This window comes from Amphiprion ocellaris, chromosome 6, assembly GCF_022539595.1.
Source record: "Amphiprion ocellaris isolate individual 3 ecotype Okinawa chromosome 6, ASM2253959v1, whole genome shotgun sequence".
NCBI lineage: Eukaryota > Metazoa > Chordata > Actinopteri > Pomacentridae > Amphiprion > Amphiprion ocellaris.
In genome coordinates this window covers 31,991,574-32,007,033 of record NC_072771.1, presented here as the reverse complement: position 1 = coordinate 32,007,033, position 15,460 = coordinate 31,991,574, and the positions used below count along the sequence as shown (strand labels likewise).

General features: G+C 39.4%; 2 protein-coding genes across 14 annotated transcripts in view; both read right to left on the bottom strand.

Moving 5' to 3' along the window:
• rassf2a (Ras association domain family member 2a) overlaps window positions 1-1,236 on the bottom strand; it is a 50,549-nt gene extending 49,313 nt beyond the window's left edge. For 4 of the 7 annotated variants that reach the window (XR_008601997.1, XR_008601998.1, XR_008601999.1 and 1 more), the window contains exon 1: window positions 1,042-1,236. The gene's annotated coding sequence lies outside the window, so the exon portion shown is untranslated. Of the gene's footprint in view, window positions 1-973; window positions 993-1,036 lie in introns of those variants that run through there. The other 3 variants (XM_023267445.3, XM_055011357.1, XM_023267460.3) reach the window with 3 other exon arrangements.
• Window positions 1,237-2,202: 966 nt separating this feature from the next.
• Window positions 2,203-15,460, bottom strand: part of slc23a2 (solute carrier family 23 member 2) — a 48,645-nt gene continuing 35,387 nt past the window's right edge. For all 7 annotated transcript variants that reach the window (XM_055011681.1, XM_055011683.1, XM_055011682.1 and 4 more), the window contains 8 exons: window positions 14,941-15,122; window positions 13,940-14,060; window positions 11,730-11,886; window positions 10,404-10,551; window positions 10,176-10,281; window positions 8,748-9,015; window positions 7,735-7,830; window positions 2,203-7,309 (listed from right to left, as the gene is read on the bottom strand). In XM_055011681.1, the coding sequence (XP_054867656.1) occupies window positions 7,032-7,309; window positions 7,735-7,830; window positions 8,748-9,015; window positions 10,176-10,281; window positions 10,404-10,551; window positions 11,730-11,886; window positions 13,940-14,060; window positions 14,941-15,122 (1,356 nt within the window). In that variant the 3' untranslated portion in view covers window positions 2,203-7,031. The remainder of the gene's footprint in view (window positions 7,310-7,734; window positions 7,831-8,747; window positions 9,016-10,175; window positions 10,282-10,403; window positions 10,552-11,729; window positions 11,887-13,939; window positions 14,061-14,940; window positions 15,123-15,460) is intronic.

The following is a 15,460-nucleotide window of genomic DNA, read 5'->3' as shown; positions in this document are numbered from 1 at the left end:
TTCTACTTGTAAATCCTGGTCTACTTGCAACTACATATCAAAAAAATTAAATAGTTTACAACAATAAAAAAAAAATAGGGTTTGACAAGTTCAAAAGCATGTAAAACTAATTCTAGTGAAATATTTATGCAAATAATCCTACTTGTAAGGGGGAAAAAAAAATCACAAATACAGGTCAAACTTGCAGCTGCATATCAATTAAATTAAAACTGCTTACAATCTTAAGTGGCACTTGACATGTCCAAAAGCAAAAATGGATTGGTTAAATGTTACAGATGAGACTGAGGCGGAATATTTAGCTGTTAGTTTATCAGATCCACCTACATAAAAACAATTTTAGTGCAATTTGTGCAAATAATCCCACCTGTGATTTTCTAGTTATAATTGGAGTGGTAATTCAACTTTATTATTATTTTGGAGATGGTGCTGTTTATACACTCTTCAAAATGGCTTTAAAGTTGAATCCCCACCTCAGAAAAGCTAAACATTATGCATGTAGGATGATATTAAACTGCAGTTTTACATACACTGGCATTTAAGTGAGCATCACTTTTTAACACTCCCTGTATCCAGCCAGACTTACGTTCGCTGAGAGGAATTTTAACTATCTACTGCTCGTTATGTAATCTGTTTTACTAAATCATAGCTATGTGCACTCCCTGCTCGAGAACAAATGTGACAATATGCGCATTTTCTGTCGGAGATTTAGCTTGGAGCATCACAGAAAGTGCTGTGGTCTGTGCCTATTATCACTGCATGTGAGTTAAACGCTACACAAACGCGTCAAATTCGAGGTTTTCGGAGTATGTGCGTGTCGCCTGTGCTTTTATGACATAAATACATGTTGCTGTTTGGTGTTTTATGCGGCAAAAACATTTTTAAGTCTTGTTTTGGCACAAACAACCGCGCTATCAAACTACACCCAGCCCGTAGCGCCACATCTAACCCACACACATCATCACGACCAGCCTACTTAGCTACACCGAAGCCCTCCGTCTGGTTCCTGCCCACTTCTGGAGCTCGTCTCTCGGTTCACCTTACACGGTTCTCCTCGGTGGTTCCCTTCCTCTTCCTCCTCCTCTCGGTGCTCCTCTTCTTCTTCTCCTTCTTCCCGTTAAAACCGTTAAACTCTTCGCTCGTGCTGCTGCCGTTGGAAACAATCAGCAGGGGCGCGTGCAGCCGCCGCGCATCCAGGAGCTCGTGGGAGAAGTAGGAGGAGAGCGCGAGCGGTCCATCTGTTCTAGAGGAGCTCGCGGCAGCGGCGGCGGTGGCGGCGCGCGGCCGCGGCAGGGAGCCAATCAGAACGCGAGTCTGACGAGCCTTTGTTAGCGCTGCGTGCGGAGATGAATGAAAAGAGGACAACAATAGAGTCCAGAGAGAGAGCAGCAGGCAGAGCTAATCAATGGAAACTCTGATTTACTGGAGACACACAGCACAAGGTCCCAACAAGTCTGTCAGTACAACTTAAAACATGTTCTGTTATCTGTTCCAGAATTTTCCCAAAGAGAGGAAAGAAACATATTTAGAGGAAGATGTGCAGCCTTGTCATCCATTGGACATTTAAATTTATTAAAACATGAAACTCTGGGGATGCGGCTGGTAAATGGGCCCCTAATAAGGATTCACTCTGCATTGTGTCGAGGATCACATTACTTAAAACTAGATTTAATATGGGGGGCTTCTTTTCAGGATTCAGTAGAAAGCAGGGCCCATCTGCAGGAACTTACTATATTAGCTGGTACTGTGCATTAGTAGCTCATATTCCCAAACAAACCACATGAAACCGGGGTTCCTGCATTCAACTTCGGGTAGTTTTATATCATAAAATGCCCTTTTTTTTGATGGTAACATTGAAAAATATAGCGTATACAGAGGCCTTCTGTATTTCCAGAGCTGTAACAGTTACAAAAAAAGTGATCGGTTTATGATAATAGCTTGTATTATTTCTTCCTTTCTAAATAGCGTATGAATATTTGGTCAATCCTTTACCTTTTATATTCAGTTAAATCATATTTGGAAGGCAAATGCTACTTTTTTTCCCCAGAATTTACACAACCAATGGTGCTGCAGAGAAAAGAGAAATGAAAGAAGCTGTCCAATAATGAAATTGAAAATTCTGGTTAGTTTTCCTTGATTCACGTCAGTGAAAAGAAATGAACTGTCACCACCAGGACTGGTGACGAAAAAAGACAAAAGACTGAATGAATTCTGTAACATCTTATTAAATAGTTTTAGGAACAGAGAATAAAACATTTTGTTGCTACAATTAGTTTACACAATTTATCTTCCAGAATGTTTAGCAAACTGTACTCCATTAAATATACACTTTTTTTTTTAAACATCTGTTTAAAGTTTTCAGCTTGTTCTTTGATTTGTACTAATAATGTGTTAACATGGACAGAAAGCAACGTTAGAGTAAAAAAATACAATATGTAAAAGGTCCTAACCAACAAAAGGATTCCACCAAAACACAGATTCAAAATGGGATCAAAATGTATTTACTTTTTAAATAAAAAGTACAAGATGGTGCGCTTTCCAGCATGATTTAAGATTAAAAGGTATGATTTTGTTTCTTACAAATATCTGCTTGCAAAAACATAAAAACAATGTATAAAAAACAAAAACATTGAAAAAGATAAAACACTTAATACACAGAAGTATATGCTTCAGGTAGCGCCCCCTTCAAAATAACTGAAAGGGATTGATGTCTTTGTGTTACACACCTTAAGGCCGCCTTCTTAAGAGCCATCTGTTGGTTAAACTGACGTGAAGCCAAAAAAAACCAACAGTTTTAACTGTAACTCGACTGATTCTGTAACAACTACAATGAGTACAGAATGCTGAAATAATAAAGTACGATAAAAACTGGAGGGTAAATGTTAAAATCAAGTAGAGGCTGCCTTTAGGCACAGAGATATCTGATGTTCATCTTGAGGTTAAGTGATGAGGCAGGTTCACTCAGCTGCCAAAACTCCAACAAGGCTCTTAATGAGGCAGCCAGCCGGTGTCTCCTCCCGCATCCAGAACACATCAACAGTAGGAATTCCCGGTGAGAAAACCAGGTACACTAAATATGAGAGGACACCAATATATTTTCACTGCAGGGAAGGGGAGATAGAGAGTTTGTGTGGAGAGAGGAGAGACTGTGTGATGGGAGAAGTAAGTGCTGGTTGGATGAACATGATATGACACAGAAAACGTCGTTGCATGTGATCATCATGTGTGCATGTACTGAAGAATCCACTGGGACAGGTGCCAAACCGACTGCGGCTGCTGTCTGACGTCTACTCGATCATCGCCGGGTCCTGGAGGAAGGTCGCAGTGAAGGCAGGGAGGTCAAAACATCAGCCGGCGCGCCAGCAACGACGCCGCTCATTTTACCAACGCTGCTCTGTATTTACAGCTATCCAGATCCTGAGCACAGCCAACTTTAGACAATGACATTTTAGATTTATATACATTTTTTTTTAACACATCAGTGGTCTCCAAATAGCCTCTTTTGTGACTTGAGCGCTCCGTATGTTTCTCACCATCTACCCAGGATGATCATTAAATGGGGTGGGACCAACATTTAAATCCAACATTTCCACATAAATACTGCATTTTGTGACCTGATTAGGGATTTCAGCTCTAGAACCAATGCAAATGTTTGCATTTTACTATATTGCATATTGCGTTTTGATAGATGTAAGTAAAAATTCCGGCATTAACTGAAATCTAGTATGAGCTCCTTTCTCCACTACCTAATAAAGGCATAATAAAAAATTAAAAATCTGCGACTCTACATGACAAAAAAGAAAATTTTAGGACTATTTTGGTAACATTAGTGGTAAATATGATGAAAGCAGATTTAACATCTCACTTAAGCTCCTGTTCAGGATACAAAGATTGGTTTAATGCTGGTCTGTCAGTATAGTACTACAGGCTTCGCTAAAATCATAACAATATGGGCTAAATGATTTTGGAAAAACATCTAATTGCATTTTTTTCTGACAGATATTGTGACTGCAATCAGATTTTCAGTACATTTATTTAAAAGTGAAGCTTCAGTTCAATATAAACTCAGTAACAGTTTTGAAATCATGAGCTACTGTCAAAAGCTAATGGTCACTCAAGGAGTACGCCATGAATTTGTAAAATCGTTGACCCAACAGTAGAAATGTTGGTTTACACACCCTGCATGAATACATATCCTCATCTGCATTGTTTCTATCTGTGATTTACGATTAATTACTCAGTCCTACACCATAGTCTGTGGAAATATTGGATTTGAACCTTGGGTTTGTCCTGAGCAAACATCTGTAATATTACATATGTAGAAAAAATACTTTTAAAGATGCAATTTACTGCTGGATAAAAGGTGAGAAAATGTTAAATGTGACCGAATCATAAGAGTCTCAGTGGGGAAGTCATAATGCAGCTAAAGCTTGACATACTCTGAGATACTAATGGTCAACAATATACAGTCACAAAGCATTTTAGCCACTCGTCTTCAGGCCATTAAACAACAAAAAAAATGTTCTTACTTGACTATAAAACTGGAAAAGCACAATAGTGACATTTTAGGGTTCCAGGTTAATGAGCATTACTCACTCAGACCCTGATCTTCTTGGCACCTTTACATGTGCAAACAGTACTTGTAGTAAAAAGGCCCTGAAATGGAGATTTGACTAAACTATCCAGTTCAACATCTGTAAGTGTTTTTTTCTCTTGCTTTAAAAACAACACGATATTAATGGAATGAAATTGAAGCAGCTTACATCGTACAACAGTAACTACTTTTAAAAGCTGTCATCACCAGGTGAGTTTCTAAAAGCACCAACTGCAGCTGAGGCCGAATGCAGGAGCAGCGGCTAGATAACTGCCACACTTGTTTTAACAGGGCATAAATGAGTAAAATAATAAATATACTTTCAACATTGTGCAAGAGACACATAAACCTGCTTCTAGCAATCATTAAACAACTTTCTTCTCATAAATAAATAAATAGCTTCAACAAAAGAGATAAAAAGGGAGAAATTTGGGGTGAGACTAATTTCCAAACTAAAGTTTCTCAGTAGCAACAAAAGCCAAGCTTAAAGAAAAGTTTTGGTATATGAGGACACAGAAAAGTCAGAAGAAAAAAAAAAGAGCTTTTAAGCATTTTGGTTTAGTAAAAGTCTCAGCTGGGCTAAATATTTAGCAGTTGTGCGGCTCTTTGTTTCTACAATTTTCCTTGATTATACTGTTGCAAACTCTTCTATGGTAACTTTTAAACTGCTGCTTTTCAATTAAAGCAGCAGAGGCACACAGTGTGGTCAAATAAAAGATTCACTCTTCAGCGTTTTAGGCTGCTGATGCTCTGAAGCTGTGCGTCACTCCGCCGAACCAGCTGCCACAGCTTGAAATACGACAGACATGAGCAGTAACAAATACCTCCAGTAAACGAATTGCAGAGGGATGAGAGTGAGAGGAGATGACTGAGGATGGGAGGAGGAATGCGAGGGAAAGTCATCAACACCATCAAATATGTGACAACTGTCAGCAGCAGACATGATCGGCTGATGCAAGAACACATTAGTGTGAGTCAGTGTAGAGAACAAAACAAAGGAACTCCTCGTATTACATTTAAACACTCCAAAAAAAACCCTCCTTACTTCTTGTTACGATTATGCTGCCGCACTGATAGAAAAAAGGGGTTTGGATGGGTGTGCATTATTTATGGTGCTGCCTTTGTAAATCCTACTTTAACTCACATTACTGCTAAAAACAGAGAACAAGTGACCCCTCAAAACTGGGAGAGGACCACAGATCTCTGCTGTCACTGGACAAAGAACATTTAATTCTCCTGTCATTGTGTATCTGTTTTAAGCCCAGTATTTATGTACACAAAGTCTCCCTGACAAAGGCCACGTGTCCATCATGCTTTGTGCGTTACTGTAGCTTTTGCAAATGCACCGCTGTCAGCACGGCAGCACATGCATTATGAAAAGCTTGTGTCATTATGTAAGTGCCAACATGTAAAGCAAATAAAGGCTGTTGAATATACATAAAACTCTTAAATAATTAATTTAGCTCCAAAGTGAAGTCAAACAAGCCCCATTCGATAGCTAAATGAGACAAGAGTGTGTTCAGGAAGGGTAGAGTTTTGGTCTAGTTAGTAACCAATGCTTAATACTAAGATGTAAACTGACACATTAGTGAGTTTTTTTTGCCCAATCACGTGGAGGTGTTGTGAATATTAGGTCTCTCCTACGTGAAAACACAGAGATGTGAGGTTGTCTAACATGAAACGTGATGTGCTGCTAAGTGGGTCTCTGCGGAGCTTTAACTGAAGAAATCAGGGAGCGGCCGTGAAGTGACATTCTGGTTTTCAATTCAGGAGGCAGATAGTGCAAAAATAAATCTCACAATCACTTTGCGTGGCTAAGGGCACCTAACAAACTACTTCCATCAATCTATATGACCCCTGTCGTGCATTGCAGAGCTCAAGCTGGTGAGGCTGTCGGTGTGTGTGTCTGCGTGTTTCTCTAACGTGGTTGCATAACAAGTCTAGAGGCGAACGACTCATGACATGATCCTCAATTGACATAATCCATTCTACTGTGCTTTTAGTAGAATATGTTTTATAAAAATGACTTGGGCAGTACAAGTTAGCAGCGATTACGAGTCAGCAACTCATCAGACGATCGGCTTCGACTGACGTTCATCTGTCTCCCTCTGGATTGAAGTGCAAGTAAATTAATGCACGAACCCGTTATCTGTTACTGCATACTGTACACACATGCACGCACACCGACCAGCCTCAGCACGGTGACATCTTTTATAGCATGCTTTGACTTGCTATAGCATGCTGAAAATAGCATAGTGGAAAGTGGGAAAAGACCGACACAAGCTAAAGAAAACACATACTGACAGGGGGTGGGTGCATCACATTTTCTTCCACACAATCCAGCGCTGCTTCTGTCCTCCACTCTCCAATCATTTCATCTTAGTGTACCATCCCTTGCTCCCCAAATTCAGCAACATTTAGGATTTCTCCAGCCCGTTGGCTATACCCGACTCTCCCCTGGTGCCGTGCCTCCCTCCCCTCCCATTCCTCCTCCCTTCACCACATCCCCGTGTCCCATTCTGCTCCTGCCGCACTCCTTTAGCCTCCCCCACTGGTAGCCTGTGAATGCAGGGCTGATAGGGATGTACTTGAAGATTGGGTATCTGCGGATGAAGTCCATTCCAAACGGCAGATCGTAAGATCTCATCCCTTCCAGTTCTGCTGCACTGAGACCAGAACCGCGTTTCAGCTTCCTGATGCCTCGTTCTTCAGGGGAACCTAGAAACAAAAGGTAAAGATTAATCAACAAAAGTCCAAATGAACAAGGAACATGATCTTCGAGTCTTCCATTGTTGCTACAATCCAGTGATCTTTTTGAAGACGTCAAGAAACGGCATCTGCCCATCAGTCCTCTATTGATTGTCCAGGTGGCAGTAGATTACACCCAGGTAACATTTTCCCAGCCACATTTTCCAGCTCTCTCAGACGAACCTTGAAGATCAGATATACAACCTGCTGGCATGTTCCGCTTGTATATGCATAGTTCTACCTGCTCTGCAGTTACATATTATTATGATGTTCTTCCTTAAAAAATGCTTTGTGTTCTGCAAACTACTATCACAATATCGTGACTATCATGCAGCTACAAACTTTAAACATTATCAGTTTGACAAATGTAAAGAAGAGAGAATTAAAGACCTTACCAGGGATAGTATTGTCCAAAATAAAGGCGACAGACCCTCCGACAAACATGGCAGTGGTGAGGAGCACGTTCAGCACTTGGTCAATTTCAACTATGCCTGAGAAAGACAACAAGAGAAAGTCAAGACAGGGGCTTAGCATCTGACTGAAATATGTGTTGAGGCTTTTACTAACAAATGCTAAAACTGACATTATGAATAATAGCAGAGGACGTTATCACTGTGTTAGCAGCCTTGAGCAATGGAATAAACACTGAGTGAGAAGTGGAAGAGAACTACAGCATGTGGGTGCACTTTGTCTTCAATAAACATGACACAGAACAAAACAAAGCTAAATGGAAATACTTGGATTTTCAAGGTTTGGGGCCGATCGAGACAATTTTTAAATTGTTTGACATCAGCAAGAGCCTAAGTTTGATCATGTGCTTACATCCATTGTCAAACTGGATGTAAAATCAAATAAGTTACTTAAAATGTGCAACAAATATATTCAATAAATAAATAAATATATTATCCAGAACACGGATACACTTAGTGGCAAATACAGGTACAACAGCTAACCTACAATACTGGAAGTATGCATTATCAGAGAAAATAGGATTGGGGCTTAAAAGACACTAAATAACAAACAACTTGGATCAGAATGGGGGCAAATTAAACTTCATTGAAACATCACTAGTAAATACTGTCAGAAAAGAAATTTCAGCTTCAATAGAATGCCTGACCTATTCCCAAAACCTAAAACACAGCTAAATTCAGACAGCAGCACATTAAGCAAGTTTTTCAAAAGTTGCCACAAACTTCCTGCAGACTACATAAGATAATGGAAGGATAAGGATGTACACTATGTGCTACTCACATGCGAAACACAAACTAATTTTACTTTAAATGTTTTCATACATATACAAGTTCTGTATTAAGCAGAGCTTGATGAACAGAAGTTACTCAGAGTCCTAACGTTCTTGTTCATGATCAGTATAAATAGATACATTTATAGATTCCTGCCCTGCACTCACCGGTGACCAGCGGGTTCTGTTTGAGGTAGCTTGGCAGCATCAGACCAAAGAAGATGGAGAAGCCCAAGACAAAGAGGTTCCTGGAGGAGTTGAGGTCGACAAACTGCAGGTTGGACAGTCCCACTGCTGTAATCATCCCGAACAAGGTGCAGAACAGAGCTCCCAGGACAGGGTCAGGCAGGGAGGCAAATAGGGCACTGAATTTACCCACAAGCCCCAGCAGCAGCATCATGGCAGCTCCATACTGGATCACACGTCTGCTTCCCACCTGGAGGAAAGGAATGTCACACCAACTTAAAGTTTTTTTCAGCACCACACAGACTGTAGCTTCAAATCTTTTTCATGATCACACGAATCAAGGAATGAACCCAGAAAGACTGTAAGGACCACAATTATTTACTAATCCTCTGAACCCTAAAACCCACCAGTGGGTTTAAAGAGCAGGGTACCTTAAAAAACACTATTTAACAGAGCCTTTTTGTATTATTTATGTCACTATAACTTTGTTATACTGCATTTTTGACTTCTCTCGAATTCTAATCATGGTTATTCTGTGCCCATCAAAGTGCTACATATTGCAGTGAAAAATTAGCCTATAGTGAATAAAAATATGACAGGAGTAAAGACGGTCTACACTGCTTGGGGTCAGATGGTTTAGTACACAATTTTAGTGACATTTACACTGCATATGAGTTTCTTCCAAGCAGTTTAACAGCAGTTTTTAATCAATTAACATGACCTAGACCTATGTAAAACGATACATTGATTGACTAACTAAAATGCAACTGAAGTTCATTTTTACCATATTTTGGCTATTTTTACACTTGTTACTTCCAGTCATAATATATGGACAGGTTCATAGACTCATACAAAAAACAGTGTTGGCTATAGGTCTGATGGTGCAGATTCAAATACCACAAAAAGGGTTGAAAAGCCCCCCACACACAGTCCTGTCACACCAGATTCACATACAGTTTACAGATGTACAAAGTCACCCAACAGTCCACAACCACATACAAAAGGCTGTCGACAGCCTTTGTAAAGGAAATTCCAGACGTTTTAATACTTTCGAAGGCCTTTTTGTGGGATCTGAATTTAAGGCTTTTTAATACTTTAATTCATTAGTGATTAATTTACCATTTTGTCTATAAAGGTCAGAGAACTTAAAAATGCCCATCAAAGTTTCCCAGAACCCAAGGCAGCTTCTTCAAATTGGTCCTTGTGTTTAACCAATAGTGTCAAACCAAGAAATGTTAAATTCACAATGATATGAAAACAAGTAAAAAGTATAAAATAATCACATTTCAGAAGCAGAAGAAGAAGTGTAGGCAGTTAATTTTCAGGCCACTGACTAAACGATGAATCAACACAGATGCAGACAAAATAACATACAGTCAAAATGTAAGTAAAAATCAAGCTGTGTGTAACCTTAGTGATGCCCAGGACACCTATGTTTGGACTGGACGACGTGGAGCCATTTCCTGTCCCGAAAAGACCATCCAGCACACAGGAAAGACCCTCGATAAATATCCCCCTGCAGACATCGAGGAAATGCTACATAATTAGGGTGTCTACCAGACAGTAAATTGTCCATGCTATGATTCATAATCAACAGGAGTATTTGACAGAATAAGGAGGCGGGTAAAGGAGAGTTACCGATTGATTGCATGGATGGGAGGTGGGGGAGCACAGGAAAGGCGAGCGCAGGCGTAGTAGTCTCCGATGGACTCGATGATGCTGGCCACCACAGCACTCATCATGCCGATGACGCCTGCTGCTGTTACAGACGGAGTTCCCCACTGAACTGTAGAGGTAAAAACACAGCGTGGGTCACAGGTGAGAAACATCTGCATTCAAACAGGAAAAATAAAAACAAGTAAAACTCAAAGTTGTTGGATTGAATATCTAGAAAAGTGCTTTTATGTCAACACTTTACTTGTCAGATTTTTTATTTTGTTAGGAAGACTGTTAGCTGCTTCAACTTCATCCTGTCATCACTCAACTTTAGCTTTCCTTTACTGGCTCACTGTTCATTTTAGAATTGATTTTAGGATTTTATGCATTACTTTTAATCTACTCGTGAACCCAAGCTAATAGCTGAAATGTTGAACAAGTAAACTGCTCCAAAGTGGAGACTGAAAGGTACTTTTGCCATCAGGGTCCCTCAGATTTGGAACGATGTGAAATAAGGCTTGTAAAAACAACTTCTTTTTAATAATTTCTTAAAACCCATGTTTAAAGATTTGCTTCTATGTGATGTCATCTTTCTATTGCTTTATCATCTAATTTGTATTTATTAATATTGACATTTTGCATTCTGTTTTTTTGTCAGTTCTGTCTTCTCGTTTTAACTTTATGGTAATTTCACCTCAGTTTCGCCTTGCTTTGTTTGGCTTTGTTGTCACAGTTCCTGTCATTTTACTTTGTAGCCTGCTTTTTCTTTGTCTATCAAAGCACTTCGTAAACCTTTGTTTTTAAAAGTACTACATAAATAACGTTATTATTATTATTTACGTAATGTTACATTATGCAACAAAACTAGTCTCAATCCTCTGTATATAGTGTGTTTACTGGTTTCTGTCTGAGCTGCTCATATAAATGAAATATCACAGTGGCAGTAATTTCTGTTGCACATGTTGTATGTGATATTGTTAAATTCCGTTACACCCCTTCCTACTACCTTTTTTTAATATAGTAGTAGTTTTACATCATTATGACAGCTGCTTGTCATTGTAGTGGTATTTAATCTTAAACTGCCACCTCACAGATTATTATTACTCCAGTTCATTATACTGTATGTGAAACACTCACAGCTAATAGACATCAAGTATAACACTCCCTCCTCCTCCTCCTCCTCCTCCTCCTCCTCCTCCTCCTCCTCCTCCTCCTCCTCCTCCTCCTCCTCCTCCTCCTCCTCCACCTCCACCTCCTCCTCCTCCTCCTCCTCCTCCTCCTCCTCCTCCTCCTCCTGAACACACTTACATGGATAGGGGATTTTGAACCATGGTGCAGCTGCCAGGATTCCTTGACGTGCATCTGTCCGAGCGTAGAAACCGTACTTGTCCTTCTCCGGCGGGAAAACGTCAGTCACAGTAAAAATGAAACACAGCAGCCATGACACCAGGATGGCCATTATGATCTGGGTGCAAGAGAGAAGAAAACACTCATAAGACATTCAAATAAAATGACGTAAACACATTTGACAAGTTTAACCTTTTGAACCTCAAATGCTGTCGTACTTTGAACGGCATGTTGTCTATTTTTTTTTTTTTAAAGCCAAAATTGCGCCATTTTTTAGAGTCAGAAATTGTAAAAACAATGAAAAACAAATAGCCTGCTTTCCAACTTAGGGGCGGTCATTGAAATACTCATCTGTTGTATGTTGTTATGTCAGAAAACTGTACCAAATCCAACCTGAACATCAAGGTATTTCATCAAAATCACTTTATTCTACACGTGCCATTTAAAAATCAACTAAAAATAAACCCTCTGCATTAAGTAGATTCTGTAAAACACAAAGAATTTTGCACTCCTTGCTTCACACTTGTGTGAAGCCTTTACCAACTCAGCTGCGACTTACAGTCCCATGACAAAACTTCAAGGACTTTTTGGCTGAACTGCAGGTTGTATTTACACAGAGCAGATAGGAGACAAGTATGTAAATAACTTTAAACACAAATAGAAAAAGGGCAATAGTGTGTAACATTTACCATTTTTCACCCAGTTCAATTACACCTACATGCACTTGAAAACTTTTGTACGTCAATTCCATTTCTACAAGTTTTGTAAAGTAAATAGTTAAAGAAACTCAATTTTCCTTTTTTTTCTTTTTGATTTATAATATTCATTACTTTGCTATACTGCACTTTTTTTTTTAAAATTCTCTCTACTGCTAGCCATGTTTTTTCTGTGTCCATTGAGGTACAGGACTATACTGCAGTGAAAAATTACAATTTCATTTAGCAGAACCAAAGTCAGGGCTGTCACTGAGCTATCCAGCTTGATATAATTTATAGTTTTATTTAGCAGATGCTTCTATCCAAAGCGATGTACATCTGAGAGAAGATACAACGAGGTCGGTAGGCGGGGGAGCACTAAGGACCTTACCTAAGCGTTCTCATGGGACAACTGCACCCTGACTGGGATTTGAATCACAAATTAGCCTACAGTGAGTAAAAATGTGACAGAAACCAAAAATATCCAGAATTTCTTGTGGCTCCGAGGGTTAATTTTCAGCCTTGTGTCATTTCAGTGCAGTTCTCGTGAAATACCAAATGCGTGAAAAAAGAAAAAAAAAAGAGGATGTATGCATTAATTTATCCAATCAAATGTGCCTTGGACACACTTCAGCTTGTTGGTCATAGTAGCTAACTATGCAATATCACATTAAGAAGTGAGTATTTAGGCATTAGCTGGCAAAAATATTAACATCTTCAATGAACACGATTTAATGCAAATTTCTTAGTTTTTTTGCATCATAATTCTCCTCTTCGTCAGCAACGTAGGTGAGGAAAGTTTGGGTGAAAGTTAACAGCTGTTTACAGCTCCATATAATTTAATACATTGACTGAATCACCTGAGAAATTCAATAAAACGTAAGGGTTCAGATTTAAATGCCTCATGTAGCTACACCCTGGTTAAGTATTTCATCTATTCATAAACATAGAAGATAAAGACAGTCTAACTTCTGTTTCACTGTGACTTTCAACTTTAACATATTTGGACGTACACAGAAAATATGTGACATTTAGGACCAGTATAAAAGCGTTGCAGTGTATTTCCAGCCTCCAAAGCTACAAAATGAAACTCACTTTAACACCGTAAATAAAAAGTACAACAGCAGAAAGAGGCCCTGGGATGAAACAGGTATAAATCAGATTGTTAGGTAACTCTGGCGTAAATTCAACAGAGGTTTTATCGTTTCACCAGCAGAGGGTAGGAAAAGACTGATTTACACAGAGCTAAGACGCCTCCCAGGGAGAATGAGATTATCTCTGTTGAATAATTTGTGACTTACATGGGAACACAAGTGTAACAAAGCACAAAGGTCAAACCATTAGAAGAGAGAAGAATATTTAGACTAAATAAAAAGGAAGCAAAAACTAGAGCCCAGACAGTTGGTACAAAATGAAACCCAAAACAATACAAAAGCTGAAGTCGGTGTGTAGTTTTATGACAAGTTGTGTACTTACAGGAAACATTTTAAAGACCTGCAGCCTGTAAGAGGTCCAGCCTTTCTTGGCTTTGTAGACTGGCAGAGGGAAGTGAACGTTTCGGGCATATTGAGAGAAGAGCAGCACCAAGAAGATAGTCCTGCAGAGAAACATCCTCAATTTGGTTTAATCACAGTCAAAAAAATAGTGCCTTGTTATTTCCTATAATGTATATTTTCCTGTGAGAGAACTAATCCTGTATGAACATGTTCCATTTAGTCCCGTCTATGTCTGACTCAGACCTCAGAGGCTTCAGAGCCAATCAATTATCCTAACTGCTTGAGAAATCAGTGGCCACTACAGGCACAGATCCTCAGTCCCTGTGGAGCGATAGGAGAGGCCCTCCAGCTACAGTGTAAACAACCATGACACAGCAGGAGCTGATGTCACACCATCCAAGTATCACGGCTATGAAGTGGATCTTCCTCTGAGTCAGTCCTCTGTAGCTTTACAGTCTACAGGATGCAGAGTGTTATTAAGTTTTCTTTCAATAAGCTCTGTAAAGTGGGAGATAGAGGAAGTTTAACTTGCTTATGAAATCAACATAAATCAGTTAAGTGACTGAGTTACTGCGTGTAAACGCTATCATAGAAGTACAATTTTTGAACGCGTCCAATGATATTCTAAACCCTGAAATCTTTTATGTAATAAACATGTAGCGGTTAAAAACTTATCCGTTTCCTGGTGAACAGGCTGCTCTGCTTATAGACAGTTTCAGTGGTTTCCAGTGGTGACAGGTTTCATGGCAGATTAAAATAATTTATCAAAACAGAAACCACTTCTGTAGCATGATGCACTATAGCCGTCCACCTGTAGGCTCAGTATTGTTCTTTTTACATAATACACAATGCTGCATTATGAATGTGAATCGGGATTATCAGAAAATGCACAAGTACAACAGAGAAAATAACTGGGTGGAATGTCAATTTAAAATGTTCTTACTGTAACCTAAGATATTTTGCATCAGAGTCTTTACTTACAGCATAGCAATGCCCCAGTGTTTTCCGGCCCTCTCCCCTGCAGCTTGGAAACCAGACAAGCCGATGAGGGTCACAGTTGGGGTGATGGTCAGAGGTCCGATGTACTTCAGCAGGATCCCAGGCAGACCCAGTGCTCCGATGCACACTTCAACCAGGGACGACACGATGATCGCCCCTTGGATCTGACAGAACAGAGAAATTGTAGAGACAGAAAAAAAATGGGTCATTGAAACAAAGACATTTTCAGAAACTACAGAAATAAAGTTAGAAAAAATGAAACAAATTTAAACACAGCTGCAGTTTTAAATTAGTTTCACTTTTAATCAGCAACTTAAACTCATGAAGCACAGGAGCACACTCAAGAGATACAAGACGGTGTTGACTGCTAAAGTTGGAATTAAGACATTTAAACTGAGGGGCAACCCAACAGTTAACTGGTTAGGATACATACTACATGGGTGCTAATGTCCTAAACAGTAACTCCATGTCATTAACCTGCTGTCTTTAGTCACATTTTACT